General features: G+C 58.4%; 1 protein-coding gene across 1 annotated transcript in view; it reads right to left on the bottom strand.

The window, feature by feature from the left end:
• Positions 1-736: 736 nt before the first annotated feature.
• PACS1 (phosphofurin acidic cluster sorting protein 1) overlaps positions 737-23,701 on the bottom strand; it is a 144,060-nt gene continuing 121,095 nt past the window's right edge. Inside the window, exons 8-24 of the mRNA XM_052661759.1 lie at positions 21,189-21,248; positions 20,017-20,177; positions 19,588-19,681; positions 14,826-14,906; positions 13,163-13,278; positions 12,915-13,050; positions 11,856-11,960; positions 11,178-11,284; positions 10,361-10,515; positions 10,114-10,224; positions 8,957-9,059; positions 8,502-8,544; positions 6,216-6,258; positions 5,879-6,014; positions 3,526-3,752; positions 2,229-2,348; positions 737-2,134 (exon numbers count right to left, since the gene is read on the bottom strand). Of these exons, the coding sequence (XP_052517719.1) occupies positions 2,019-2,134; positions 2,229-2,348; positions 3,526-3,752; positions 5,879-6,014; positions 6,216-6,258; positions 8,502-8,544; positions 8,957-9,059; positions 10,114-10,224; positions 10,361-10,515; positions 11,178-11,284; positions 11,856-11,960; positions 12,915-13,050; positions 13,163-13,278; positions 14,826-14,906; positions 19,588-19,681; positions 20,017-20,177; positions 21,189-21,248 (1,914 nt within the window). The 3' untranslated portion in view covers positions 737-2,018. The remainder of the gene's footprint in view (positions 2,135-2,228; positions 2,349-3,525; positions 3,753-5,878; positions 6,015-6,215; positions 6,259-8,501; positions 8,545-8,956; positions 9,060-10,113; positions 10,225-10,360; positions 10,516-11,177; positions 11,285-11,855; positions 11,961-12,914; positions 13,051-13,162; positions 13,279-14,825; positions 14,907-19,587; positions 19,682-20,016; positions 20,178-21,188; positions 21,249-23,701) is intronic.

The raw sequence follows: 23,701 nt of genomic DNA, 5'->3' as shown, positions 1-23,701 counted from the left end.
GGTGAAGAGCCGGGTGTCCCAGGAGCGGGAATCTGTCACCTCCAGGGTTAAGGGCAGGCAGGAAAGCGAACTGATGGTGGACCTGAGCTCACCCCCTCCCCCCAGGCCTGAGGCTTCACCAACTTCCAGAAAATACGGCCCAGCGGGGGAGAGAAGCCGAGTTCTCATCTCATGTTGGAAGAGTGCAGATGACATGTCACTGCCTTGGGAGGTGGGATTTGGGGATGGGGGTCCCTGAGAAAAATGGGGTTTTGGCGTGGGAACGGCGTGACTTCTATTCCTGACCTCAGTTTGCCTCGTGGGGCAACACACCTTCACACTGTTTCTAGAATCAAGTAAATGGGAATAGGCTTCTTTCCAACCAGTTCCCAGTTGATTTTGTTGTTTTTTCTTTTGGCCACAGCACGTGCCATGTGAGATCTTAGTTCCCTGCACTGGAAGCACAAATTCGGAACCATGGGCTCTCAGGCAATTCCCTCCCAGGCGACTTTTAATATTTATTCGGCTGTACCAGGTCTTAGTTGTGGCCTGTGGAGCCTAGTCAGGATCGAACCCAGGCCCCCTGCATTGGGAGTGCGCAGTCTCAGCCAGTGGACCACCAGGGAAGTCCCCCTCCCAGCTGATTGTGAGTGTAGTTAGTGGCCACACTGTGCGGCGGTGACGAGCGAGGCTGGACGGATTCCGTGTCACAATGAGGCGCGGAGGCCCAAGGATTGCTCGTTGGTAAGAAATCACCAGTTTATTGAATGAAAAACCCAACATCCTCTCAGTCCCTCCCACCCTGCCCCTCTCTCCAGCCAGTGAGCAGCACAGCCCTGGAGACGCTCTGGATGGCAGGGCTGCGCTGGGGGAAGGGCTGGAGGAGTCTGGGGGAGGTATGGAGAATGAGAAAAACACTTTCCAAAATGAAGTTCTGTGCAAAAACTTCTAGAAGGGGTGAGAGGGCCACGAAGCTCTGGAGGCGAGCCACTGGCAGGCTGCGGCCGGAGCTCCGGCCCGTGTGCCTCAGGTCTCCAGGAAGGCCAAGGCCGATGGTGGGGGCTGAGGAGGGGCGCAGGCGCCCGAGGCCGCAGAGGGGGAGGCCTGGCTGGGAGGAAGGGGCCTGCCCAGGCCAGGGGCCCAGATGAAGAGGGGAGGACAGCACAGGGAAAGAAGACCGGCGGACACAGGGTGCAGGGAGTGGAAGGGACTGGGCCGCAGACGTGTTGGCAGGGTCTGCCTCCCACCTCTCCAGGTCCGGAGGCAGGGCTGGGGAGGAAAGTCCTCAACAGGGGGAGAGCCAAGGACGGGGACCAGCCCCCAGGCGAGTCACACTAAACCACTGAGAGACTGGTGGTGCAGAGAACCAAAGAACTGCTCAGGGACACATGTGACACCTCCAGGGGACCCGGCGTGGGGGAACCATGCATGGGTGAGACCACGAAGGCTCCTGCACCCCAGAGACCCACACATCACAGCAGCAACTCTGTCTTGGGGTGGCCTTGTCACTCCCACAGCAGTGGGAAGTGGCCTTGGCGCTGGGTGTCCCCAGGGGGAGGCCGGCGGTGTGGTGTCTGGCAGCTGAGCTTTAGAAGATGATATCCTGGGGGTGGCAGGAGGAGGCTGGAATGCCGGCCGTGGGCCAGGACCCCAGGTTTCCTAATTCCAGGAAGAGAACTGGTGCCACATGGAGAAAGAGGCTGAAGTCAGGTGAGGTGAGGGGAGGCCTGGAGGCCCAGAGGACTCGATTCCAGGGACCGGGGTGGGTGCCGAAAGGCAAAGTCAACATGCCTCGGGCCAGGAGCCAAGAGGGAGGGAAAGGAGGGAGGGAGGAGGGGCTGCCCAGGACTGGGCTGGAGCAGTGGCGGGGAATGGTGGCCCCGGTGGGTGGCAGTGTCCTGCAAGACCGGGCCAGGGAGATGCAGGCCCTGGGGCCAGGAAGGGGGACACTGGGCCCGGGGCCTGCTGGCCTCCCCCTGCCCGCAGGCGGTGAGGCTGGTGGCAGTGCCAGGAGGGGGCGTGGCTGGGAGACGGTGCCCTCAGGTGGCCTTGCTGCCACTGAACAGTCCCACTGGAAAGTGCTTGACGTGGGTGGGCCACTGGGCTGCCAGCTGGAAGAACTTGATGTCGCTCCACTCGACCCCGTCGATGGACACTGGGGGTGACAGGGAAGGCGTGGGGATGACCAGGGCTGCCGGGGAGGGCTGCGGCCTTCCTGCCACCCCCTCCTCCAACCCCCACGCCCACACCTCTCAGCATGGTCTGCTGCTGCTTAGCAGAGCAGATGAGGCGGCTGATGCCCTCGATGACCTGGCTTTTAGAATCCACCTCCTTTTCTCGAGGCTTCTTGCTCAGGAAGATGGTGGGAACTGGAAAGCAAGCGGGAACCACGTTGTCACCGCCCCTGGAAAGGCGGCTGTACTCTCCCCCACCCACTGCCCCCTTTCCCTGGGAAGGGCGGTGATTCGAAGAAAGCAGACTCCCCACTCCCCCCAGCCCCGCCTGTCTGTCTCCAGGGCTATGTCTCAGGATCTCCAAGCTCCTGCCCTTCTCCCTGGGCCTTGGTATCTTCACTGAGTAACCAGAACCTGGGGCCAGATGCGCTCGGAGTCCCTTCCGGCTCGAACGTTCTGAAAGCCTGTGGGTAGGGGGCCAGCTGCCCTGTCGGGCACCTCTGTCCACTCACTCAGGTGCCTGCGTGGGGCTGTGTCTGTGTGGCTGGCGGTGAGGCTACATAGAATCTCAGCCCTGGGCCACCCTCGGTGGGTCTCTGGGTGCCACGGGAGGTTCTAGCTGCGGGCCTGGCACAGGGCCTGCTCGCCCTCCCGGGGCACCTTTGGGGGCAGAGGCATGAATACAAAGGCCCAGCTGCTTTGGATGCACCCAGAGGAGGAAGGCGGGGCCCAGCAGAGAAGGAAGCCCTTTCCTGACATCTGGGAGGCAGCGAGCACCCCAGAGTCAACCCACCTGCTCCAGCGGGTGCAGAGCCAGCTGTGGGGGTTCACCATGGGAACTGACGTCGGCGAGCACTGCCCGCCCCCCTCCCGGGTGTGGGGGCTCCCGCTTCACCTCCTCAGAGTGCAGGATCCCTGCCCCCGCTGGTGCTGAAGCTGTCCCCCTCCCCCCACCCAAGGGCTCTTGTCCCCTGAATTCTTAAAAACCACACCTTTTGTTCAGGAAGGCTCGGGTAGCCTCCAGGGCTGGGGGTTGGGGGCCATGGTACAGGGACAACCTCAGGCCACACCACCCACCCCTGAGGGCACTGGCCAGGAAGCCTCCCTTGTTCAGGGCAGCGCAAACTGCCTCGCCCCAAAGGTGCCGAGGCTCAGCAGGCAGGGACCAGCGACTCCCTGGGGACCCCGGTTTCCTTTGTGACAGAAGGAATGGCTTTGTCCCCTGGGGGGGGCGGGACCCCATGACACAGGTGCTTGCTGCCTCCATGCTCATCCGGAGTCTCTCTCCCAGAAGTGGACCCTGTCCTGACCCCGAGAGAGGGACGGGCAGGCCTGGAGGCCCTGGTCGCCCCTGGCCTCACGGGTCACTTGCCTTTCTTGTTCTTCTCTTTGGTGACCACGGTCATGGCCATGGTGCCGGAGAGCTGGGCCTCCCCGCCGTGGGGCAGGCGGGAGACCTGCACTGAGCGGAAGACGCTCTTGAGGGTGTTCTTGGAGCTGGCGTCCCTCTTGTCGCCTTCCCTCCTCCGCTCCCCAGGGTGGCCCAGCCAGTAGTCCACCTGGAGGCCAATCACGTCCCCGTACGGGCTGCTGGGGCTCCTGGAGAGGGGTGGTAACGGGGAGGGGGCTCAGTGTCCGCCAAGGGCGGACGGGGAGGGTGGGCCTGGGGGAGGCGCCAGCCAAGTGGCTCCGGGGTCCCTCCAGCCTCACAGAACAGGCTGGTGGGGGAGTGGGGAGTCAGGCTGACCTGAGGACATGGCCAGGAGAGGGCGAGGCCCCAAGTGCCCACAGGGGAGCCTAGGAAGAATCGCCCAGGCAGGAGGGAAGCAGAGAACAAGGAAGCTCTATGCGGGAAGAAAAATGTGTGCACGCACACACACACACACATAAGGACACGTGTGCGTGAGCACGTGTGCAAACATGTGCACACACACGACCCCCAGCAGGCAGAACCCCCCGCCGAGGGTGGGAGAGACTAAGTGGGGCAGAGGCGGGCACCAGGCGGCTGCAGAGCCGCCAGGGGCGAGCAGCCGACCTGTGGCTTTCTCTCTCGTTTATGGCACTTCTAGCTCAGGAATAATTTTAGCTCCAAGGAGAAAAAGAGCTGATGTTTTCTTGAAAGGAGGCGTCAGACACAATAGGTACAGGCTACACAAATCATCTGATGTTTCTTTCTGCCTGGATTCAGCGGTTCCATTAAAAAACAAGCTTAAACCGGATGGGAATGGAGGTCGGGATAAGGCGGGTCCCCAGGCCCCAGGGAGCCTGGACCGTGAGGTCACTGCGTGACCTGCTGGTGGGATTCCCTCCTCTTCCTGCATTTTCGCAAGTCAGTGGCAGACCCCCGACTGGGAGCGAAGAGGGGAGACAGGGCGAGTGAGGGTGAGGGCTGGGGTCCGGGCTCCACCCCGAGACGCTTAGGACTCTTCGGGGACCATGGCACTGTTGCCGGGGGTTCTGGCAAAGCCACCGGCCAGTGCCTACCCTCTCTGCTGCTCACAAAGCGTCCCCAGGAGACCAGGAGGAGACCAGGAGGCCAGGAGGGAGCAGAGGAAGAGACAGGAGCGCCTCTGGCTCTTCTCTGCTGCCCCCTCCCCCGCCTGGGGCTGCCCTGACCCCGCATCCCACCCTCTCCCCTGCCCCAGTTAGCTCCCCCAGAGGCTTCCTTGACCACCCCATCAAACTCTGGACATTTCAGATCCTAAAGGGATTCCCTCCCCACTTCCTAGCCACCGCTCCCTACTCGGTCACAGCACTCTCTCCGTGGCTTTGGCCTTGCTGGGGCCCAGGAGCCCAGGGTCTGACCTGCCTGCGTCACTGGCCGCGGGGGCCCTTGGGTGACAGACACACTGGGTGCCCGGAAGGAGGCCGTGCCTCCTTGGGCCAGGCGCTGACAGTGAGGCTCTTATTTCCACCTCACAGCAAAACCCCGTGGCTACGTCACCTTTACTTTCATGGGGTGGAGCCGAGTAGCTTGCCCAAGTGACTGCGATTCTTTGCTCAAACTAGTCAGGCTCCTGAACCTCTTTCTGGGCCTCAGAAAATCCAGTCCTCACAAGAACCCCCCCACCCACATTTCTGACCACCCTGTGGCTCTGATCAGGGCTCCTCACCCTCCACCCCCTCAGGAGTGTCTTCGTGAGACTTCTGGCAGGGCGGTTTAGCCGGAACTGGAACCCCCGGACCCCAAAGTTCCTCTTAGTACTTTTACTGCCTCTACCCCCGTCCTGCTCCCGCTCCACCCAGGGTCCCGGCTCCTGCTGCAAAGTCCGCCGCGGGGGTGCCCCCACCCAGGGCAGCTGTTCCCACCTTCGAGAGAGTTGCTCTCGCTTTGACAAGTGTCACTGAGTGGTTTGTTCTTTAACACAAACACACACACGGTAGACGCAACTGTGTGGACATCATGCAAGTCCAAGTGTCTGACGCCCAGGCCCACACTCCCTCTCCCGGACCAGGCAGTCCTACCCCCAGTACGTGCAGCAGCTGACAGGCTAGAAGGGCCTCAGTGCCTCGGGTTTCATCCGCCCTTACACCCGGGAGGCAGACAGGACAGACGGGAGCAAGCTGTGTGATGACCGGCTTGGCCAGTGACCTGACTCCCCCCGCTGACCTTCTGGGGCCTCGGTCACTGTCCTACACGCTGGGGCAGCAGGGAATGAGTCAGGCGCTACCCTGATGCGATGGAGGCGCGTGGAGGGACAGATGAGAACGGACCACAGCCTTACCCCATGACGGCCAGGGCGCTGCTCATGGACGGGGAGGAAGGAGGGGTGGCTGTGGCGTCTCGGCTCAGGCCTGAGCTGGAGGGCGGCGACGTGGAGGGCACAGTCAGGTTGACCACGGGTGCATCGTCACCATCGCCTGCAGGGGGACACACATGGTCGGCCAGAGGAAGCCGCCCTGACCGGTGTTGGCTGCAGCCTGCTCCGCCACTGCCCTGGGGCTTGAGCCCTGCCTTGGCCTGGGACCCCCTCGTCTTCACCCTTTGGCTTCCTGACTAGGGAGCAGGCGGGCAGGATGCACCATCCTCGCCTGGTAGAGGCCAAGGGGCCCCAGGCTCACCTGTTGTGGAAGGAGAGTCTTCGACCAGACCCACCTTCACCACCTGTGAGGGAGAAGACACCCTGCGTTAGGTTCGCCCACCCAAGCCAGACACCTTCAGGTCAGCTGGACCTGGTGGCCACAACCGCACTGTTTGATCGCAGGCTTCGAAACTCTCTGCCAATTCTGAGCAGCTGGGATCGTCAGGAGAGGTGAGCAAACCCAACTGCAAACAGTGAGTCGAGGCACAGGAGACCTGTAGCTCTTCTCTGGGGACGTGGGCAAGGCCACCCGGTGGGGCAGGAACCCCTTTTGTATCCTGATCTCATTTCTTCTGAGATCACTTGGGCAGGAGGCCGTCGTCTCAGGTCAGAGAGAAGGGAGCACCGGGAGAAAACCTCGGCAGATGGGAGTGGGGTACTGGTGGGGGTGCGAACACACTGGAACAGGAATCTGGAGGAACGCCAACTAGCAGGGGTGATCCCAGGGACCCCGGACCCCAAGCCCAGCCCTAGGCAGTGATACTGATGTCAGTTCCCCAGAGAAAATTCTGGGAAAGGCAGAGGGGGCCCTCCAGCGGCCAGCAAAGGGTACAGCTAGAGACAGACCTGGACGTCAGGGCAGGGGCCTGAGGTCAGCAGGGCTGGGGGCTCATGGAAGCCGGGCCCCAGGGATGGCAGGGAGCGGGGGTCACACACACATGGTGGTTCCCTTGAAGGTGATAAGAGCACAGTGCTGCCACTCCGTGGAATCTGCTCCTGACTCTACACATCCTGATTTTAATTCCTGGAAAGTGGCACACTGGTACTCCAAACCTCCTGGACACGAGTCCTCTCTCCTTGTTCCTCTGGTTGCTGCACGAGGCTGCCAGCTCCTTTGTTTGCTTGTTTCAATTTTTATTTTTTTCTTTCTGTTTTGCTGCAAGGCCAGAATGGCAGTGACCCCACAGCTCCACACAGATGTGGGTCAGACTGCCAGCCCAGGCTGCACATCACGGCCTGGGCCCTCTGATGTGGCCGTGGGACCAGCCCCAGTGGCTGATGGGGACTGACTGGACCAGGCAAATGGGAGCCTTGACAAGGATCCACCCACCCAGGCTCAGGCATTTCCCAGGATCACTTGAGGCTCACAGGATCTGGGATGAGCGGAGAGCAGGGATGGGGGCCGCTGACCCCTCACCTGAACGAGCCTCTTCCTCCCTAGAGGTGGGGAGGAACCCTCCCCCTCCCTCGGCGAGGCTGCAGGAAAAGATACCAGCTGATGCGGAAGAGAAACTCGGCCGCCTCAGAAAGGGAGATCTGAGTTCTCTGCCAGAGAGAGAACTTCTGTGTCGTGCTTCGGCCCCAGTGGGGGAGGGGCGTCAGCTGTCCCCTCTAGGCTCCCTCTCTCAGTCAGTCTCGGCCCCGGGGCCCAGCAGCTGCCAAATGCAACCTGGGCCGGGATCACCCGACACCAAGGACACCCAAGAGGTCTTTCCTTCGTCTTCAGAATCCACCCATGCAAAGATTGTCCCCTGACCAAACAGGAGGGGAGAGAGCCCCTTCCTCTCGGTGTCCCCGACTCTGAAGACAGAGCTACTCATGTCTTGGACTCCCCTCCTCGGAACAGCTTTGTTTTCTTCTCCTTGAGGCTGGAGAACCAGTGCCCTGGATATCACCCCCTGGGACCCCAGAACCACAGTAATAACACATGGTACCTGTGGTGACACAGGGCCAGCCCCCTAAAGGGGAAAGGACTCCGAAAGGAGCAGCTCGGGGCCTGTCCCAGCCCACGGCTTCCTCTCCCCGGATTGCTGACCCTCGGGGCTCTCTGTCGGGGGCCTGTCCTGGGCCCTGCAGGGTGGTTAGCGTCCCCACCCACGGATGCCAGTGCCACCTCCACTCCCAGCCGTGCCCAGCCCCACTCCCAGCTCTGACAGCCAAATGTGTCCCCAGATCAGACACTGCCAGATGTCTCCTGGGAACAAAATCGCCCCTGGATAAGACCTGCTATCTAGATGAGTCTCTTGCGTACGAAGTCAAAGTCAGTCATGTTGGACTGTGTGCGGTGGACTATAGCCTGCCAGGATCCTCCGTCCATGGGATTCTCCAGGCAAGAATACTAGAGTGGGCTGCCATTCTCTTCTCTAGAGCATCTTCCCGACCCAGGGATTGAACTCAGGTCTCCTGCATTGCAGGCAGATTCTTTACCATCTGAGCCATCAGGAAAGCCCCTTGTGTGTGTATGTGTGTGCGCGCGCGTGCACGTGGAGGCCAGGGAGGCCAGGTGGGTGGGTGGGGTACAGAGGAGAGGGGGGTTCGTACTCACGCCAATGAAGGGGATGAACTTCTGATACGAGTCTTCATCAGGGCTGTGAGAAGAGAAAGGAGAGCTTTACAGCTGGCGGGAGAGACTGCGTGGAGAGCTGGGGACCGAAGCTTCCACACTTTACTGAGGCTTTAAGGGAGCCCAGACATCACTTGCCATCTTCCCTCTGCCCTCAGGATGGCACAAGGAGCCTCCAAAAGGAGGCGAAAGCCCCGATTGTGCATGCTCTACCCCCTGCCCCCATGTCTGTACTGAGGGGGCACCCACAGGGGGTGGGGGGAGGCCGGGGTCGGGGGAGGCCCAGGCAGAGAAGGGAAGGCATGGCCTCTCATACTCTCTTGGGTTCCTATGAGGGAAATGTGGTGGGGAGGAGGAGGGTGTGAAAAAGCAAAAGAACTGAAGATTTATCTAGCCCACCCAAGCTGTTTCCAAGAGTCCACCCCGGGTCCACTCACAACTTGTGCCTGCAGGTGAGCATGGCCTCCGCCACGGGCAGCTGGTGCGTCACGGCCGCCCCATTGACATACTGCATCACACGCCCCACCACGTCCAGTTGCTCTGTGGAGAAGCCAAGACATGGGCTGACTTATTTCAGCAGGCGAACCCAAGAACCCTCTTAGAGAGCCCCCCTGCTGAGTCCCACCAGAAGACCCCAGGAGCTGAGGCAGACAAAGGGCTCTAAAGACCCACTGGTTTGAACCTAAGGAATTCTTAAAACAACGTTCATTTATTTATTTGGGTGTGTTGGGGCTTAGCCGTGGCATACGGGTTTAGTTGACCTGTGGAACAGGGAACCTCAGTTCCCCGACCAGGGTTCGAACCCATGTCTCCTGAATTGGAAGGCGGATTCTTAACCTCTGGACCACCAGGGGAATCCCAGGAGTTTTTTAAAGATATTTTCTTTGATGTGAACCATAAAGTCTTTACTGAATTTGTTACCATACTGCTTCTGTTCTATGTTTTAGTTTTAGATCCCCTCGACGCATGCAGGATCTTAGCTCCTCAACCAGGGATTGAACCCACACCCCCTGCACTGGAGAGTGAAATATTAACCACGGGACCACCAGGGAAGTCCCCTGAATCTAAGGAATCGTGCAGCCAAGAGCCATCCTCCTGTCTGATCCATGCTCCCTTCCCCCTAGCCTGCTCCTTTCCAGGCTCCTGCTTCCATCTTTGCTCTGATCAGCCCTGGAACCACCTGCCGTCCCCGCCCCCATCACTTCCTGCCCGGCCCGTGGGAGCACTGACCACCTCTCGGCCTCGCTGGGCCCAAGCTCGCTCCCGTCCCTGCTGCCTCTGCTCTGTATTTCAGGAAAAGACATGGTTGGTGGCGTGTTATTTGTTTATCAATAGACGCTTGGCAGCTGCTCTCTGCTTCCACATTTGATCTCCACAACCAGATACTTCCTGACACCACCCCCTCAGCCTCCTTATTTCTAAATGTGCAGAGACCAAACACATCCAGCGTGGAAGGGCTGCACTTACAGGGCCTCCTTTTAATAAAATGCTGGAAAAATGAAAAGGCCGCGGGGAGGAGAAGCAGCACACCCCCCGGCCCTGCATGCAGCTGAGCCCAGCTCCCTGTGTCTCGTCCCCCACGAGGGGCCAGTACCTGACACCGGGGGCTCCGAGCGGCTGAACAGATCTCTCCAGCCAGGATCAAGGAAGGTGCTGCTATACCTGCTGTCGACGGAGCCCAGGTATTTGGCCACCGGGTGAGAACCTGGGAGACGGAGACCAGAGAAGGCGAGCTGGTGAGGAGCAGGTGAATGAAGCCCAGCCTTCAGTCTCCCCGACTGGCCCTTCCCAGGACCCAACGCCGCCCGCCACTTCAGGGGTGGGCTCCGCCACACCCTCACCGAGGGGAATGATGAGAAAGCGCATGTAGCCCAGCCAGTCGGAGGTCTTGCTGGCCAGCGACTTGACGAAGAAGCGGAGGATGGAGCTCAGGTAGCTCTGGCCGCCTACCGCCGCCACCTTCACCGGCCTCGGCATGGAGGAGTTACAGTTGCAGCTGGGAGCGAGGGGTGGGGGGGGACAGGGCCACGTCAGGGGGTCATATCCTGCTCAGAGGAAGCCTCCCCCCAGCTCTGACTTCACTTGACCTCAACAGCCCCCAGAGGAAAAACAAACCAGTGAACAAAATCACACAGAGAGAGGCAACACACCACAGTGCTTCTGCAAAAGGAGAGAGATTCAGGGTCAGAGAGGACAGGGGACTGTCTAGGAGGCAGGCAGAACCGGTTGAGGCTAATGGGAAGATGAGTCAGCAGCGCTCTCTGGTCACAGGCGGGCATGAGCCCAAGACGTCTGAGGCTCTTCCCACGGCAGGTCCTGAGAGGGAGGGCCCCAACTCTGGGTAGGCAGGGGGCAGGAGGAGAAAGTCTTGTAGAACCCCGTCACCGCCCGGCCTTCTCCGTCGTGGGTTTAGGAAGAGGATGAGACAGGTCAAGGTGTGGCAGGAGACCAGGCGGGATGCCGGCAGGCAGGAAGGTGATGTTTTCATCCCGACCCTCCGGGGCCAGCAGGGATAACAGAGCACCCGGGCCTGACGCCGCCCGACCAACTGTGAGTTCCGGGTCTGATGAGCCAGGGGGCCCTCTCAGAGCTTGGAAATGAGGGTGGGAGGATGAGGCGGGAGGGGACCCCAAAGGGCAGAAGAGGAGCCGGCCTTACTAGCGCTGGATGCGGGTGAGCAGGGCGGACAGCACGGCCTGGACCTCCACCGTGGAGCACGTGCACACGACGGGCTTCCGCTGGTCCTGCAGCAGCTCCGCCACGTACTGCGGGGGGTGGGGGCGGGGGGACCACACAGGTGAGGCCGTGCAGCAGGGACACCGCCTTCCACAGGCCACGAGGGCGGCAAGGCCCAGGCTGGGCCCACTGTCCGTCCTTCAGACCACAGCCGGCCGAGGTCAGGCTCGGACTGCCAGTCGGGAGAAGGTGGGGCCAGCCCCCAGGGAGACGGGATCAGGAGGAAACGTGGGAAGGCCCAGGACATGCAGGATTCTACACGGCCTCTGTGGCCCACACGCTGGGTGGATGGCGGGACTGGGCAGGGCTGGGCTGCTGTTGCTCCGCCCCTCCTGAAAACCAGGGCACCGCTGGCGTCTCTGCTCTTTTAGAGATAAGGAAACTAAGGTACAGAAAATTGGTGACTTAAGGCCCCTCAGGCTGGAAAATGATGGGACTGGGACCAGAGCCAGACTGTGGGCTTAGGTCAGGGTAGGAGGAGCCGGAAAAGAAGGGGGTCATTTCGGATTTCCCCGTGCTCTGGCTTTCGGATCCATACCCGGGGAGTCTCTTGTTCCCCAGCATCCCTCCTTCCTGGCCCCCTGATCCTGGGTGATGTACCTGGCCCTGCCAGTCAGCAGTGTTGACGAGGATGACGTTTTCCGGGAGGGCCGCATCCGACACCAGGATCTGGTTCAGCTGGTCATAGACCACCTTTCTGGGAATCTGCAGGGATAGATGTGTCTGTTGATCCCCAGGGAGCTTGGGGGTGGGGTGGGGTGACTTGTGGTCCAGGGTATAGAGAAGAGCTACCAGGAACCTATGTAGGAGACCCGGTGTCCCTGGCCAGACCCGGCCAGAGCACAGCAGACTGGAGCGGGATGAGAACACTTGAAGCCAGGCCTCAGGGCCCAGGCTGGTGCCCCAGGAACATGGTGGCTGTCCTGCCGAGGCAGGAAGGGCCCCAAAGGGGAATGAAGCAGGGGCAGTGGGAGGGGAGGAAGGAGCGGAGAGCAGGTGCTCACAGGATGGAAAGAAGGGCAGCGGGGAGAAATAATGAGAGTGCGCCATGTGGGGAGCCCTCCGACTCAGGGAACAAAGGTATTTCAGGAACAGTGATTAACAAGAAGGACAATACCTCGCCCCAGGCACCAGGCTATTCTTGTCCTGGGCTCATTTTCAGCTGCAGAGCGTTAGCTCTGAAAGCCACACGGACACAAACCCCCCTCCCAAAGGCATTTATCAGGAGAACAAGGGGGCCCACCACTAACTCCAGGAGCACAGGAGCTGGGCGAGGCCCATCAGGGAGACTCCTTCCCTGGGAGACTGGCCTTCAGAGAGCATACGACCCCAAGGGCCAGTTCCTTCTGGGTGCCTACTCCAGCCACTCTGAGGTCTGGCACTCAAAAGTTTAATGTTGTCATGTCGGCTTCAGATCATTGTAACTAGCCCACAGCAATGCTAAGGGCATCAGAGTACAGGGCAGACCTTCCGGGAGAGCTGATGTCCCCTATTCCGTCCTGCAATTCCTCAGCAGGAGCAGATAACAAACATGCTGGACTTCTCCCTTTAGGCCTCTCTTTATTCAGAACAATCAAATACACCCCCTTCCTCTCCACCCGACCTCCCAAGGAGATGACGGACCAGAGCTGGGGATCCAGGGTGCCTGGCGGTGGGTACCTGCGTGCTATGGCCCAGGTCTGGGGACCGCTCGCTGTCGGAGCTGTTGGTCCTCTCGCTCAGCGGCTTGGAGAGCTGCCGCTCCCTCAGGGGGGTGCTCCTCTTCTGCCGGGGGGTGTGCACTCCTTCCACTTTGCTGCCACGGACGTGGAAGGAGGCGGTTAAACGGCCCCCCTTTCCGAAGCCACTCTCGCCGTGCTCCCCTCCTTCCACCCAATGCCTCAGGAGCTTCTTCCCACCCTGAGTACCTGGGGGAGGCGGAGCCCTGCAGGTCCGTTTTGCTGGACTTCATGGGAGTTTTGACTTTCTCAGGCACAACCAGACTCGTGCTCATGTCTCCAAACATGTCCTGGTCAGTGATTTCCTGCCACAGAGCAAAGGAAGCCGCGAGGGTGACCCTCTCCGTGATCATGAGAGCCTGGTGGCTCCTGTCTGGGCCGTCAGCACCACGGGCCATCAGCCCCCTGCGCTCTTTTCCAGGAAACACATGGCTCTAAAACTCCCGCCCCCCTCCCCTGACAACTGTTTAATTCAGCTGAGGGTGCCCACCGTGCTGGGCACTGTCGCCTGCTATCCGACCTGACCCCTACATTTATGAACCATCAGCCCGCAAACCTGGGCTGATGATCTGGCTTCTCTAGGCGGGAAGGAGAGCCTTTTACTCAGGAAGTGATGTGATGGGAATTTCATTTTTGAAACACCTGCTACGGAGTACAGACCAAAGAGGGGAACAGTGGAGGCTGGGCTACTTGGACTTCGGGTGAACCACAGTCCTCTTGAACCCAGCCTAAGGTTCTGCTGGACAACAGATCTGTAACACAGTATTCTTTACTATGGGAGATGTAAGCTGGAAAAAATTCCTCCTTTCAGCTGGCAGCTCCTACCAGGAGGCTGAGGTACAGCACACCCCCGGAGGGTATCCGGTCAAGTTCTCTGCTCCCTCCTCCCAGCTGAGGCTGGCCTCCAGCCCCACGTGGGCTGAGCTCGGGCCCAGGCCGACCGTGTGCTCTGGCTGGCTTTCCTCCCGACGGGGCGCCGCGGTGTTCTCATTTTGGCACTGTCAGTGCTCAGCACTGTGTGTGTGTGTGTGTGTGTCTGTGTGTGTGTCTGTGTGTGATTTCAATCTGCGTGAAACCACACTGGGTGCCCCAGGCGATCCACCCCATGCACCGCTGAGCAGCCCCAACATCTCTCAGTGGGAGGAGATGACCAGTAGGTAACCACTTGGAGAGCTGGTGCTGTGGACTATCCGGCCATTGTAAAAACAACACTGGAGAAAGGGATGGTTTTTCAGGGAAAGATACTGCTCATCGTCCCCCAGGAGTAAATGAGGGGGTGGGGCGTCCCCTGGTGGCTCAGTGGTAAAGAATTGCCTGTCAGTGCAGCAGACACAGGTTTGATCCCTGATTCGAGAACGTCACCTGTACGGAGGAGTGACTCAGCCTGTGCGCCACAACTACTGAAGCCCTAGAGCCGTGATCCCCAAAAAGAGAAGCCACCGCAAGGAGGAGCCTGTGCAGGGTAACCAGAGTAGCCCTGGCTTGCTGTAACAGAGAAAAGTCCCTGCAGAAATGAAGACCCAGCACAGCCAAAAGTGAATAAATCAATACATAAACATTGAAAAAAAAAAAGAAGTACGTGAGGGTGATAGATAGTGAGAAAGTACTCAAACCAGCATTTGCTCAGACCTAATGAAAGACAGGAATGGGGACATTTCTGGTTTGCTATTTTGGGCACCAACCTGATACTCCACAGGTAAAGATTTTGGGAGAAAGAGAATGCAGGACCTTCCCAAGTCCACAGATTTAGGCGAAAGTTTCACGATGGTCCTGAGGGTCTTTTTGCCTCTGTTTCTACAGGCACCCAAAACTATTTTCAGCAGCTGGAAGCAGGAGACAGAACCGTACATACCAGAGCGTCTGCTTCAGTCAAGCTGTCGTCTTGATTTTTAATCCGAGCAGATTTGACTTTCTCTAGCGCAGCCAATTCCATCTGCAAAAATTATAATAGTCATCACCAATCCAAATAACCACCACTCTAACTTGCTCCCTAAGTCCCTTGGAAGCTTAAAATACTTTCACTTAATCTGAAGACCTCATGACATCTTTCATAACATCTTTGGGACTTTCACCTTAACAAGGAGCATATTTTTTTGTGAAAAACCGAGCTTCAGGTCAGTTATTCTGTGATCATTAAATCAGTAACATGGTGAGACGCTGAACCCAGAAATTCTGATTCTCAAAAGATGCTCTCAGGGAAGAGAGGCCCAGCCTTCAGACGGCTCGGCTGTGGGATCTGCCAGTCTTGACTCTGGGATTTGGTGAACACCCCTGCCCAGGAGGGGCACAAGGGGCCACTTCTGCTGTCAGTGGTGCTGAGAAGAAAGGGGACGCTCAGCATTCAGGTCTTTGATTTCAAGACTAACGACATCCATGGGGGCCAAATGCGTTTGGCTTGGTGGAAACATCTAGAAAACCCTCAAACAGAATATTCTAAGCCATTTAGGTGTGAAATAATTCTCCCTTTGTCCTCAACTCTTATTAACAGGTCTCATAAATATTAAAAATGTACTTTGCAAATGCAGATAAAGAACCAGATTTTTCACACTTGCAAATGCTGCTTCTGGCTGTGCAGACACCAGTGTCGGAATCCCGAGCAGCTGTGGGGTGTGAGTCTCAGCTGTGGGGAAGGCACTGGCCTCAGTGGGTCTCTGGTTCTTCTGGGGAACCAGGGAATCAGGAAGGATTGAAGATGTCCCACACTTCCTCCCAATGACCTTTCTCTGAGTAATGGGGACATTTTTCCAAGGAGCTAATAGCCCTATGAATTGTGTATCTTACATGAAAACGGGTCTCTGGTTCTTCTGGGCAACCAGGGAATCAGGAAGGATTGAAGATAGCCCACTTCCTCCCAATAATCCAAAGTCCCTTCTCTGAGTAGAGTACAGAGAAAAAGCCTGAAAAAGCTCATGGGGGTCACTTCGCAGACTAACGAGCAATGATCACCCAAGTCACCCCACGTCACATGCTAAGCCAGGCTTTCTCCACCTGGGACCGCTGGCATCTGCGGAGGGCCCTTAGCTACTCTGGGGCGTCCTGCACAGGATCTGAGCTGCAGTCCTGCCTCCACCCACTAATCACCCCTGCTGTGAGAACCAAAAAAAAAAAAAAAAAATTTGTCTCCAGTCCTTGCCTAATATTCCCTGGGAGGCAAAACCACCCTTGGTTGAGGACCACTGTTCTGAGCCATCTGTAAAATCAACCCAAGGCACTTTAGCCAGACCCCGTGGCCCCGGAGTGAGAGACAGTTTGGTTCAGAGCCACGCACGGCAGGCTGCCTCCTATCTGCACAGCTAGCTCATTTACACACTGCCTATTGCGATAACCGATGTTAACGGTCTACAGTCACAGAACTCTCGGTCGGACTTGAGACTGGAGATGACTTCACTCAGTGTGGGATCTCAGCATGACGAGAGACTTAAACACGTTCGAGAGAGGATGGAGGAGGGCGGTAACACCGCCCTGCTCGAAGGTTCTCGGGCAGCAGCCCTGCGGTCAAGCCCTCTGACAACAAAGCAGTGTCAGAGCGCTCTAACCCAGACTAGAGTTGGGGGTACCTGCCGGCTATGCACTGACTCTTCTGGATGTTCCGGTCGATCCTGCCAGGAGTAAGCTCCTGACTCTCCAAGTCCCTCTTCCTGCTCCTATAAATACTTTAGGCTTTTCTCGCCCCAGCAGCACAGCCGCTGTGTTGTCTCGCTGTGTGGCGCCGAGACAGTTGCGGCAGCCTGAGGTGTGGTGCCCGCACTCCTGTGCGTGTGGGGGGCCAGAGTGGGGTGGTACTTTAGGCTCTCACTTTTACCAACTGCTGGTCTCCAGCACCGTTAGTTACAGTGCCGTGCAATTTGCAACTTTTAGCAGCAGGCGGTCCTGGCAGAACGTCTCCATCTCTTGGCCGCCCCAGCTGAAGTGCTGTCAGGGCCCACTGTTATCAGCTTCAAGGACCAGATCATCTGCTCAAGTCTTGGGAAAACTCACAACTGTAATAATTTGTGTTGGCAGAAATCCCTTCTGGTTCTAGTGATCAACTGAACTCTCTGAAATTTGGGGAACAAAAGGGAAGGTTAAGGAAAAAGAAACAAATGACAAGGCCACGAAACCAGGGAGAGAGGACGAAAGCTGGCCGGCAAGTGCTCACCTGCCTACGGCGCACCAGCACCGTGTGTTTCCCCTCGAACATCTCGAAGCTCGCTGTGTGAAGAGCACAGCCTCGCTCTGTAGTTCCCAAAGTGCCTTTCATACTAAAGGATTCCAAAGTTCCACACCCACATCAAGACATATGGGGCTCTTCAAAATAGAAATATCACAGAGAACCAGCAAAGTCTGAAATTTGGCCAAAAGAATCAGAATTTGAAGGACTCACTAAAAAGACAACTGGAGTCTATCAATTTCAGGAGTCCGGAACTGGAATGGCTCTCCGGGCCCAGAGTAACAGCGGCAACGCTGCTTACCGTACTGCTGCTGCCCCTGCTGTAAACCAACCCAAGCACCAATCAAGCACCACGCTGGAGGTTTTAGCTGCCTCTTCCCACTGGATCTTCACACTGCCTTGCAAGGCATGTCCTTTTTACATGCAACTTGTGGACGAGGACACGAAGCCTTGGTAACTGCCCAGAACAGTCAGTGGAGTGATAAGAGTCAAGATTCAGACTCAGAAGACTGACTCCAGAGTTTGTGCTCTCAGCCCAACCCTGCCCCAAAGCAATGTTTTGCCTGAAGAGGGGTCCTTAGGCCATCACACTGTCAAGACTGATACTCCACTGATTTCTGAGCTAACTGGGCTCCTGTGCTGACACCTTTTGTTCAATTGCTCAGTCGTGTCTGGCTCTTTGCGACCCCATGGACTGCAGTTTGCCAAGCCTCCCTGTCCTTCACCATTTCCCGGAGTTGCTCAAACCCATGTCCACTGAGTCGGTGATGTCATCCAACCATCTCATCCTGTTTTTCCCTTCTCCTCCTGCCTTCAATCTTTCCCAGCAGCTTCACTTTACAAATACAGCGCCTGAGGCCCAGACCATCAATTGATTTTTCTCTTTAAATTCTGTAAGTAATGCAACGGAGACTAAAAGCAGAGTCTACAAATTGCATCAACCCAGAGACAACTTCATTAAGACAGTTTCCCTTACTGGTTGACTGACAATGATCCCTAACGTTTCTTGAGTGTTTGCATATGTTAGGCATCAGGCTTCGTGCTCTGGGGTGCTATCTCAGTTCGTAATTTGCTTGCACTGTGTCACAGGAGGGCCCTTGTTCTGCATTCCTAGGATGCCTGCAGTCAGTCTCCCCGTGGCCAGGCCCCAGGTTTCTCTCCGGAAGAGTCCGCCCCTTTTATTTACACTTGCAGTGGACTCTGGCCCCCGAAGCCAGTGACCCGTCCACGTGGACAGTGAGGACTCAGCAGGGCCCCTCAGTAGCCCCGCCAGAAAGAGCAGCTACAAGGACATCCTGAATAGAATGTGTGAGCCGTGTGAGGCCTCCTCCGCGCCAGATCACAGGAACCTGGGCTGGAAAGGCTGAGAGCGCGGGGTCTGCCAGGGTCAGGCCTGAGGTTTCTCCGTGGAGGGATTCTCGGCGGCGCCCGCCAGGGTCCATCCCACATTTGCTCACTAAGGCCACGTGGTGCCGCTGTTCCAGGGCTGGACCACACGTGCTGCGCCTTCAGCGGGAGGATGGATAAGGCGGACGACAGCGCCACCTGGTGGCAGCAGGCAGTCAGGCCGTCTCTGAGCCGACGGTTTGCAGATGCCCGGGAATGGACGGGGGTGGGGGAGAATGGAGGGCCTCACCGGTTTCAAGACGTTTCCTCACAGGTTCATACCTATTTGCTGGGTGAGTTTTGTATTTTCTTTGTTAAAGCAGCAAGAGCAGGAGGACTTAAAGGATTCAGTTTCTTTGATCTACAGAGAAGACACTTGGCTTTCAGCTGCAAACCAAAGACCCTACTAAAATCGGGCCGTCGGCTGTAAATGAGGGCAAGGAGAGCTTCCAAGGGCCTGAGGCAGGTGCAGCATCAAGACGGGCTCCTGCTCTTCTGCCTTCCCAGGGAGGGGCAGAGTGTGGTCCGGGGTGAGGCTGGGCTCGGGGGGGCGCCGGCTCCCTCTGGTTCACCAGGCCAAATGGAAACCTGCCCACTGAATTCCCGATTCTGAGAGGGCGCTGCCCACTTCCTCATCAAAGCCCACGTAATTTCTCCTGAACAGACCCTGGGGGGCTTCTTGCTCCATCCCTTCCCCACCAGGAAGCAGAGTCTCTACCCTTGGTTGGATGCCGCACTCCCAGCTACTGTGTGAGGGGTGCTGAGGGGAGGTATCAAGGCACCGCGTGCTTTGGAGGGAAGGCTCCAGGTCACGGTGGGAAGAGACCAAAATGGACATTTTCCCGGCCACAGCAGTGCCCTCAGAGCACTAAGCGCCCGGCAGGACTGAGATGACAACCGAGGTTGAAAAAGGATGAGACCACTCGAAGGTCCCAAACAAGCGGGGAGCAGAGGACCCAGTGTTATCCCAACTCCCCCAGCCCCGCTCTGCACGCCCCCCGACCCTTCGTCGTGCAGGAGACCCCGTGTTAAACCCACTCCCTGGCCCCGCGCCCCCACCGCCCTTGGCCGTGCTCACAGGGCTGGTGGTGTCTTTGCCGAGGCTGCCCTTGCTGTTGAGGCTGCCGATCTCCGTCTGGGAGCTGGACTGTGACATCCCCTCAAAGAAGGGCCTGTGGGCGGCAAAGAAGCACAGCGAGGGTCAGTCAGGGGCCGCCAGGCCCCAGAACAGCAGCTTGTAATCAGCCAGGGAGAGCTGGTGTTCTAGAAAGACTGAAAACCCGGGATTCAAGGATGTCGGGAGGAAGACACAGCAGAGGCTGGACAAGGGGGAGCCTGGACTGAAGGACTTGAGAGAGTTCTATGGGAGCTTCCGTCAGTTAAACAACGATCTTTATCCAGAGGGCTGGAGGTTCGTCAGGGCTAAGGAGCCAAGATCCCCTGATCACGGGGGTAGGGGAGGGTCTGGAGACGGTGCGGCCTCGGGAAGCCAGGGTGTGGGCCTCACCTGAGCTTGGGCTTCGGTGTGCTGAGGACACTCTCTGTCTCCTCCATCTCGGGGCCGCTGTCGCTGGGGTTGTACATCTCCAGGCTGTCGTACAGCTCGTCCAAGTCTTCTTCCACTTCTCGAATCTGCTCCCGGGACACATGTTCCAGCCCAAAGCCCACCTGTTGGGGAAGACAAAACCTCTGAGCTGGGGGCTACCCCTGTTCACAACATGGAGACGGGCAACTCGTTCCCACGGCTACCCTGCGCAGTCCCCTCAGGGGACTTGCCATAGCTTCACCCTCCTCAGGGTGGTCCTGGGGGCTCTTCTGTGATCTGACCCTGAGAGCAGGACATGGTGAGGCCAGGGTCTGCCCTCAGTGCCTCCCTGGCACTCCCCACCAGGACCCAGCATCAGGAAGAGGAGTGGGAGCGAGACCATGCTTTTCCCGAGGAATGGCTGGAGAAAACTCGGAAGCCTGGGACCCTGGCAGGCTCCTGCTGCCCTCCCCTCAAGTCCGCAGGGAACAAGTCTGCAGTCTCAGTCCACTAAGGAGAGAGCCTGTGAGGACCGGCTCTGGCCTGCGAGAGCTGGAGGTGGGGGGGAACCTGTATCTCTAGTGGCCAGTTCCTGACGCCACAGAGAACGCTCCCACCTCAGGTTGCTCCTCACGATGTTCCCCGTGGGGCAGGAGTGACTACTGAACAACAGCGCTGCCAGACACCCCACACCGAGGCCCGGAGTCACCCCACAGCGGGGAGCACTGCAGGCCCGGGGTCACCCCACGGCGGGGAGCACCGCAGGCCCGGGGTCACCCCACGGCGGGGAGCACTGCAGGCCCGGGGTCACCCCGCGGAGGGGAGCACCGCAGGCCCGGGGTCACCCCACGGCGGGGAGCACCGCAGGCCCGGGGTCACCCCACGGAGGGGAGCACCGCAGGCCCGGGGTTACCCCATGGAGGGGAGCACGGCAGGCCCAGAGTCACCCCACGGCGGGGAGGACCAGGCACCCTGTGCTCAAGACAGCGGAACCTTGGGCACCGCCTGTCAATCTCTCCTCCTTCCAAGCAGCTACCGTCTCACATAGGGGCCTGGAATCTCGACTCCCAGCGCCAGCACCGACTGCGCCCCAGGAACCAGGGCGACACTCCAGAATTCCACTCACCGTCCGGCTCGGGAGTAAGGGCTCGTACCTCGTCTGAAACTTTAAACCGCTTCAGGAGGGCCACAAACTTCTGCTTGATGTTAGGTTGCTGTAGGGACAAAGCCACAGAGGTTCTCAGCCAGCAGCCCCGTGTGGAAGGCGATCACTTGTCGGAAGGGTGACCGAGGGCCCGCTTTTGTAAAGAGCTGGGGGAGGACAGTGGTGGGGACAGTCTCTACCCCAGGACCCCCCACCCCCACCCCAGTAACTCCCCACCGTCACCTCCTGCTCATCCCTTTCTCCAGTCTTTCAGAAACCCGGTGCGGACGGGCGAATGCCACCAGTATACACACAGGCTCCTCAAACTCGACGCTTTTCCGTGCATCCCCTCTCTTGGTCCCCCAGTCACCAAGTCTGAACCTGGAATCTCTCCCCGCACCTCAGCTCCCGGCCCAGGGCCGCTGACCCCTACTCTCACCCTGGAACAACACTGCTTCTGTCCAGCCTCCTGGGGCCACTGACCACCCTCCGCCAGTCCCCTCCAGCCCACCTCCCGTCTCCTTCCCTCCCGAGTCCACGGCGGCTGCGCCACAGGCCAGATCCCAGGGCCTCTTAGCGTCACTGTGTGTCCCGAGGGCTGGCGCTGCCTGTCCCCGGCCTCGCCCACCATTTAACCCCTCACACCCCGCTTAGGTGGGAACTAACTGCTTACAACTCTGCAAAGCTGTGTGTGTGGTGCCCCCTTGTTGGACCTTTTATACGGTAACTTCTGCCTTGACTAAACCTGGGCCCCAAATCCATGCGGTGAAGGCCTGCTGACTCTCAGCAAACCCGGCATCTCTCGGCATCTGGCCCGTGAAGTTGTCCAGCTCAGAGTCGTTCACTCCCCCTACTGCCATCGCAGCCCTGATACAGTACCCGCCCGGTGCCTGCCCTACACCGTCACGGCCACTCGTGAAAACGTGTTTGTGTCAGTGGACACTGTGAGTTCCCTGACAGCACAGACCAGGCCTTCCTTGCCACTCCGGGGCTGATCCCAGCTCTGGGGACTAGCCTCTGGCCACCAGCACCTCCTGACTGGACGGCAGACGCGCCACCTAGGGATGGAGGAGACTAACTTGTGAGGGCGACTGGGCTGGGCCTTCGGGAAAGGGCGGGGCTCCCCTCCACGGCAGGGCGCCCTGAGCGGAGGAGACTGGGAGCCACAGGGGCCGTTCAGCCAGCGCGCCTAAAACAAGTGCTCTCGGTGGAGAGGGGATGAGTGTGTACAGGAGACAGCAATGAAAGAACAGTTCCTCTGAAACTCTGACTGGAAAGCCCTGCAGTTAACAGCAACAAAAACACCCTCGGGGGTGGCTATCAAAGGAGTGCGGAGCACTGGGTAACCGGGGAGGCTGGATTGACAGGAAGAGGCGGCTATAAAGCCCCAGGGGGCACCCAAGGGAAGAAAATGGGACCTCTCTGTGCAGGAAATAAAAACTTAGCCGGAATCACAAAAAAGAGCCACCCTGCCTCACCCATCCGTCATCAGAGCACAAGTGGGGCTGGAGGCCAGGACGGGCCTCACTTGGCCTAGGAGCCCAATCAAGGGCGAGAAGCCCGAGGACAATGAAACAGTTCCAACGTACTCTAGACGTCTCTAGAGCCCAGGGACAGCCCAGAACGCCTGGAGAGGGGACAGCCTGTCTCACAGTGGACCAGGCTCAACCAGGCTCAGACACACACGCTGGGAAGGTGGGAAGGTCTGGCCTCTGCTTATTTCACTTCTGAAGGTGGCGGGAATCTATGCTCTCAGGGTCCCCAGGCTGGCTCTGCCCAGAGAGGATCAGGATGACTCTGGGGACTGATGAAACCGGGAATTTCTCTTCCAAAAAGCTCCTGACACTTGTGACTTTCCTACACTTTGGCACTGGAACCCCAAAATAGATCAGAGTTAACCTAGAAATTCAGGTATTAAGCATCAGGAGGTGCAAGAGATGCAGGTTCAATCCTTGGGTCAGGAAGATCCCCTGGAGGAGGGCATGGCAACCCACTCCAGTATTGCTGCCTGGAGAATCCCGTGGATAGAGGAGCCTGGTGGGCTACATACAGTCCATGGGGTCACAAAGAGTTGGACACGACTGAGTGACTGAGCACACTAGCATCTCAGTCCAGGACTCTAATCTCACCAACAGCAGTGGCTCCTTAGGAAATCTTATGCAGGAGACAGATTCCATGGGCACTGGTCTCTAAGGTCATGGACCCATTAAGGCAGGCATTATATCAAGCCCACAGTTCCAGGCCCCAGCCTATTATTTCTGGGTACGTTCAACAGATGATTTGAAGTGGAGATTCTCCTAGAGAGGACTGGACTTCTCTATGCAGCGGACAGTACGAAATCCACAGTGATCACCTGGAGAGGGGAGGCAGGCTGTCTGAGGGGCTCTGCTCCCCGAGGAAGCATCTGTTCCAAAGCCTACAATAAGGTTTCTCAGCTTTTCTTCTACCCTAAGAGAGCCCAAAGAATGTGACAGACTGCCATCAGGAATGCCGGTTCTCTGCCACAGTGACTGGTGGTGGAGG

Source organism: Budorcas taxicolor, chromosome 25 (genome assembly GCF_023091745.1).
Source record: "Budorcas taxicolor isolate Tak-1 chromosome 25, Takin1.1, whole genome shotgun sequence".
Lineage (NCBI taxonomy): Eukaryota > Metazoa > Chordata > Mammalia > Artiodactyla > Bovidae > Budorcas > Budorcas taxicolor.
The sequence above is the reverse complement of the archived record's forward strand: the minus strand, read 5'-3'. Positions and strand labels throughout refer to the sequence as shown.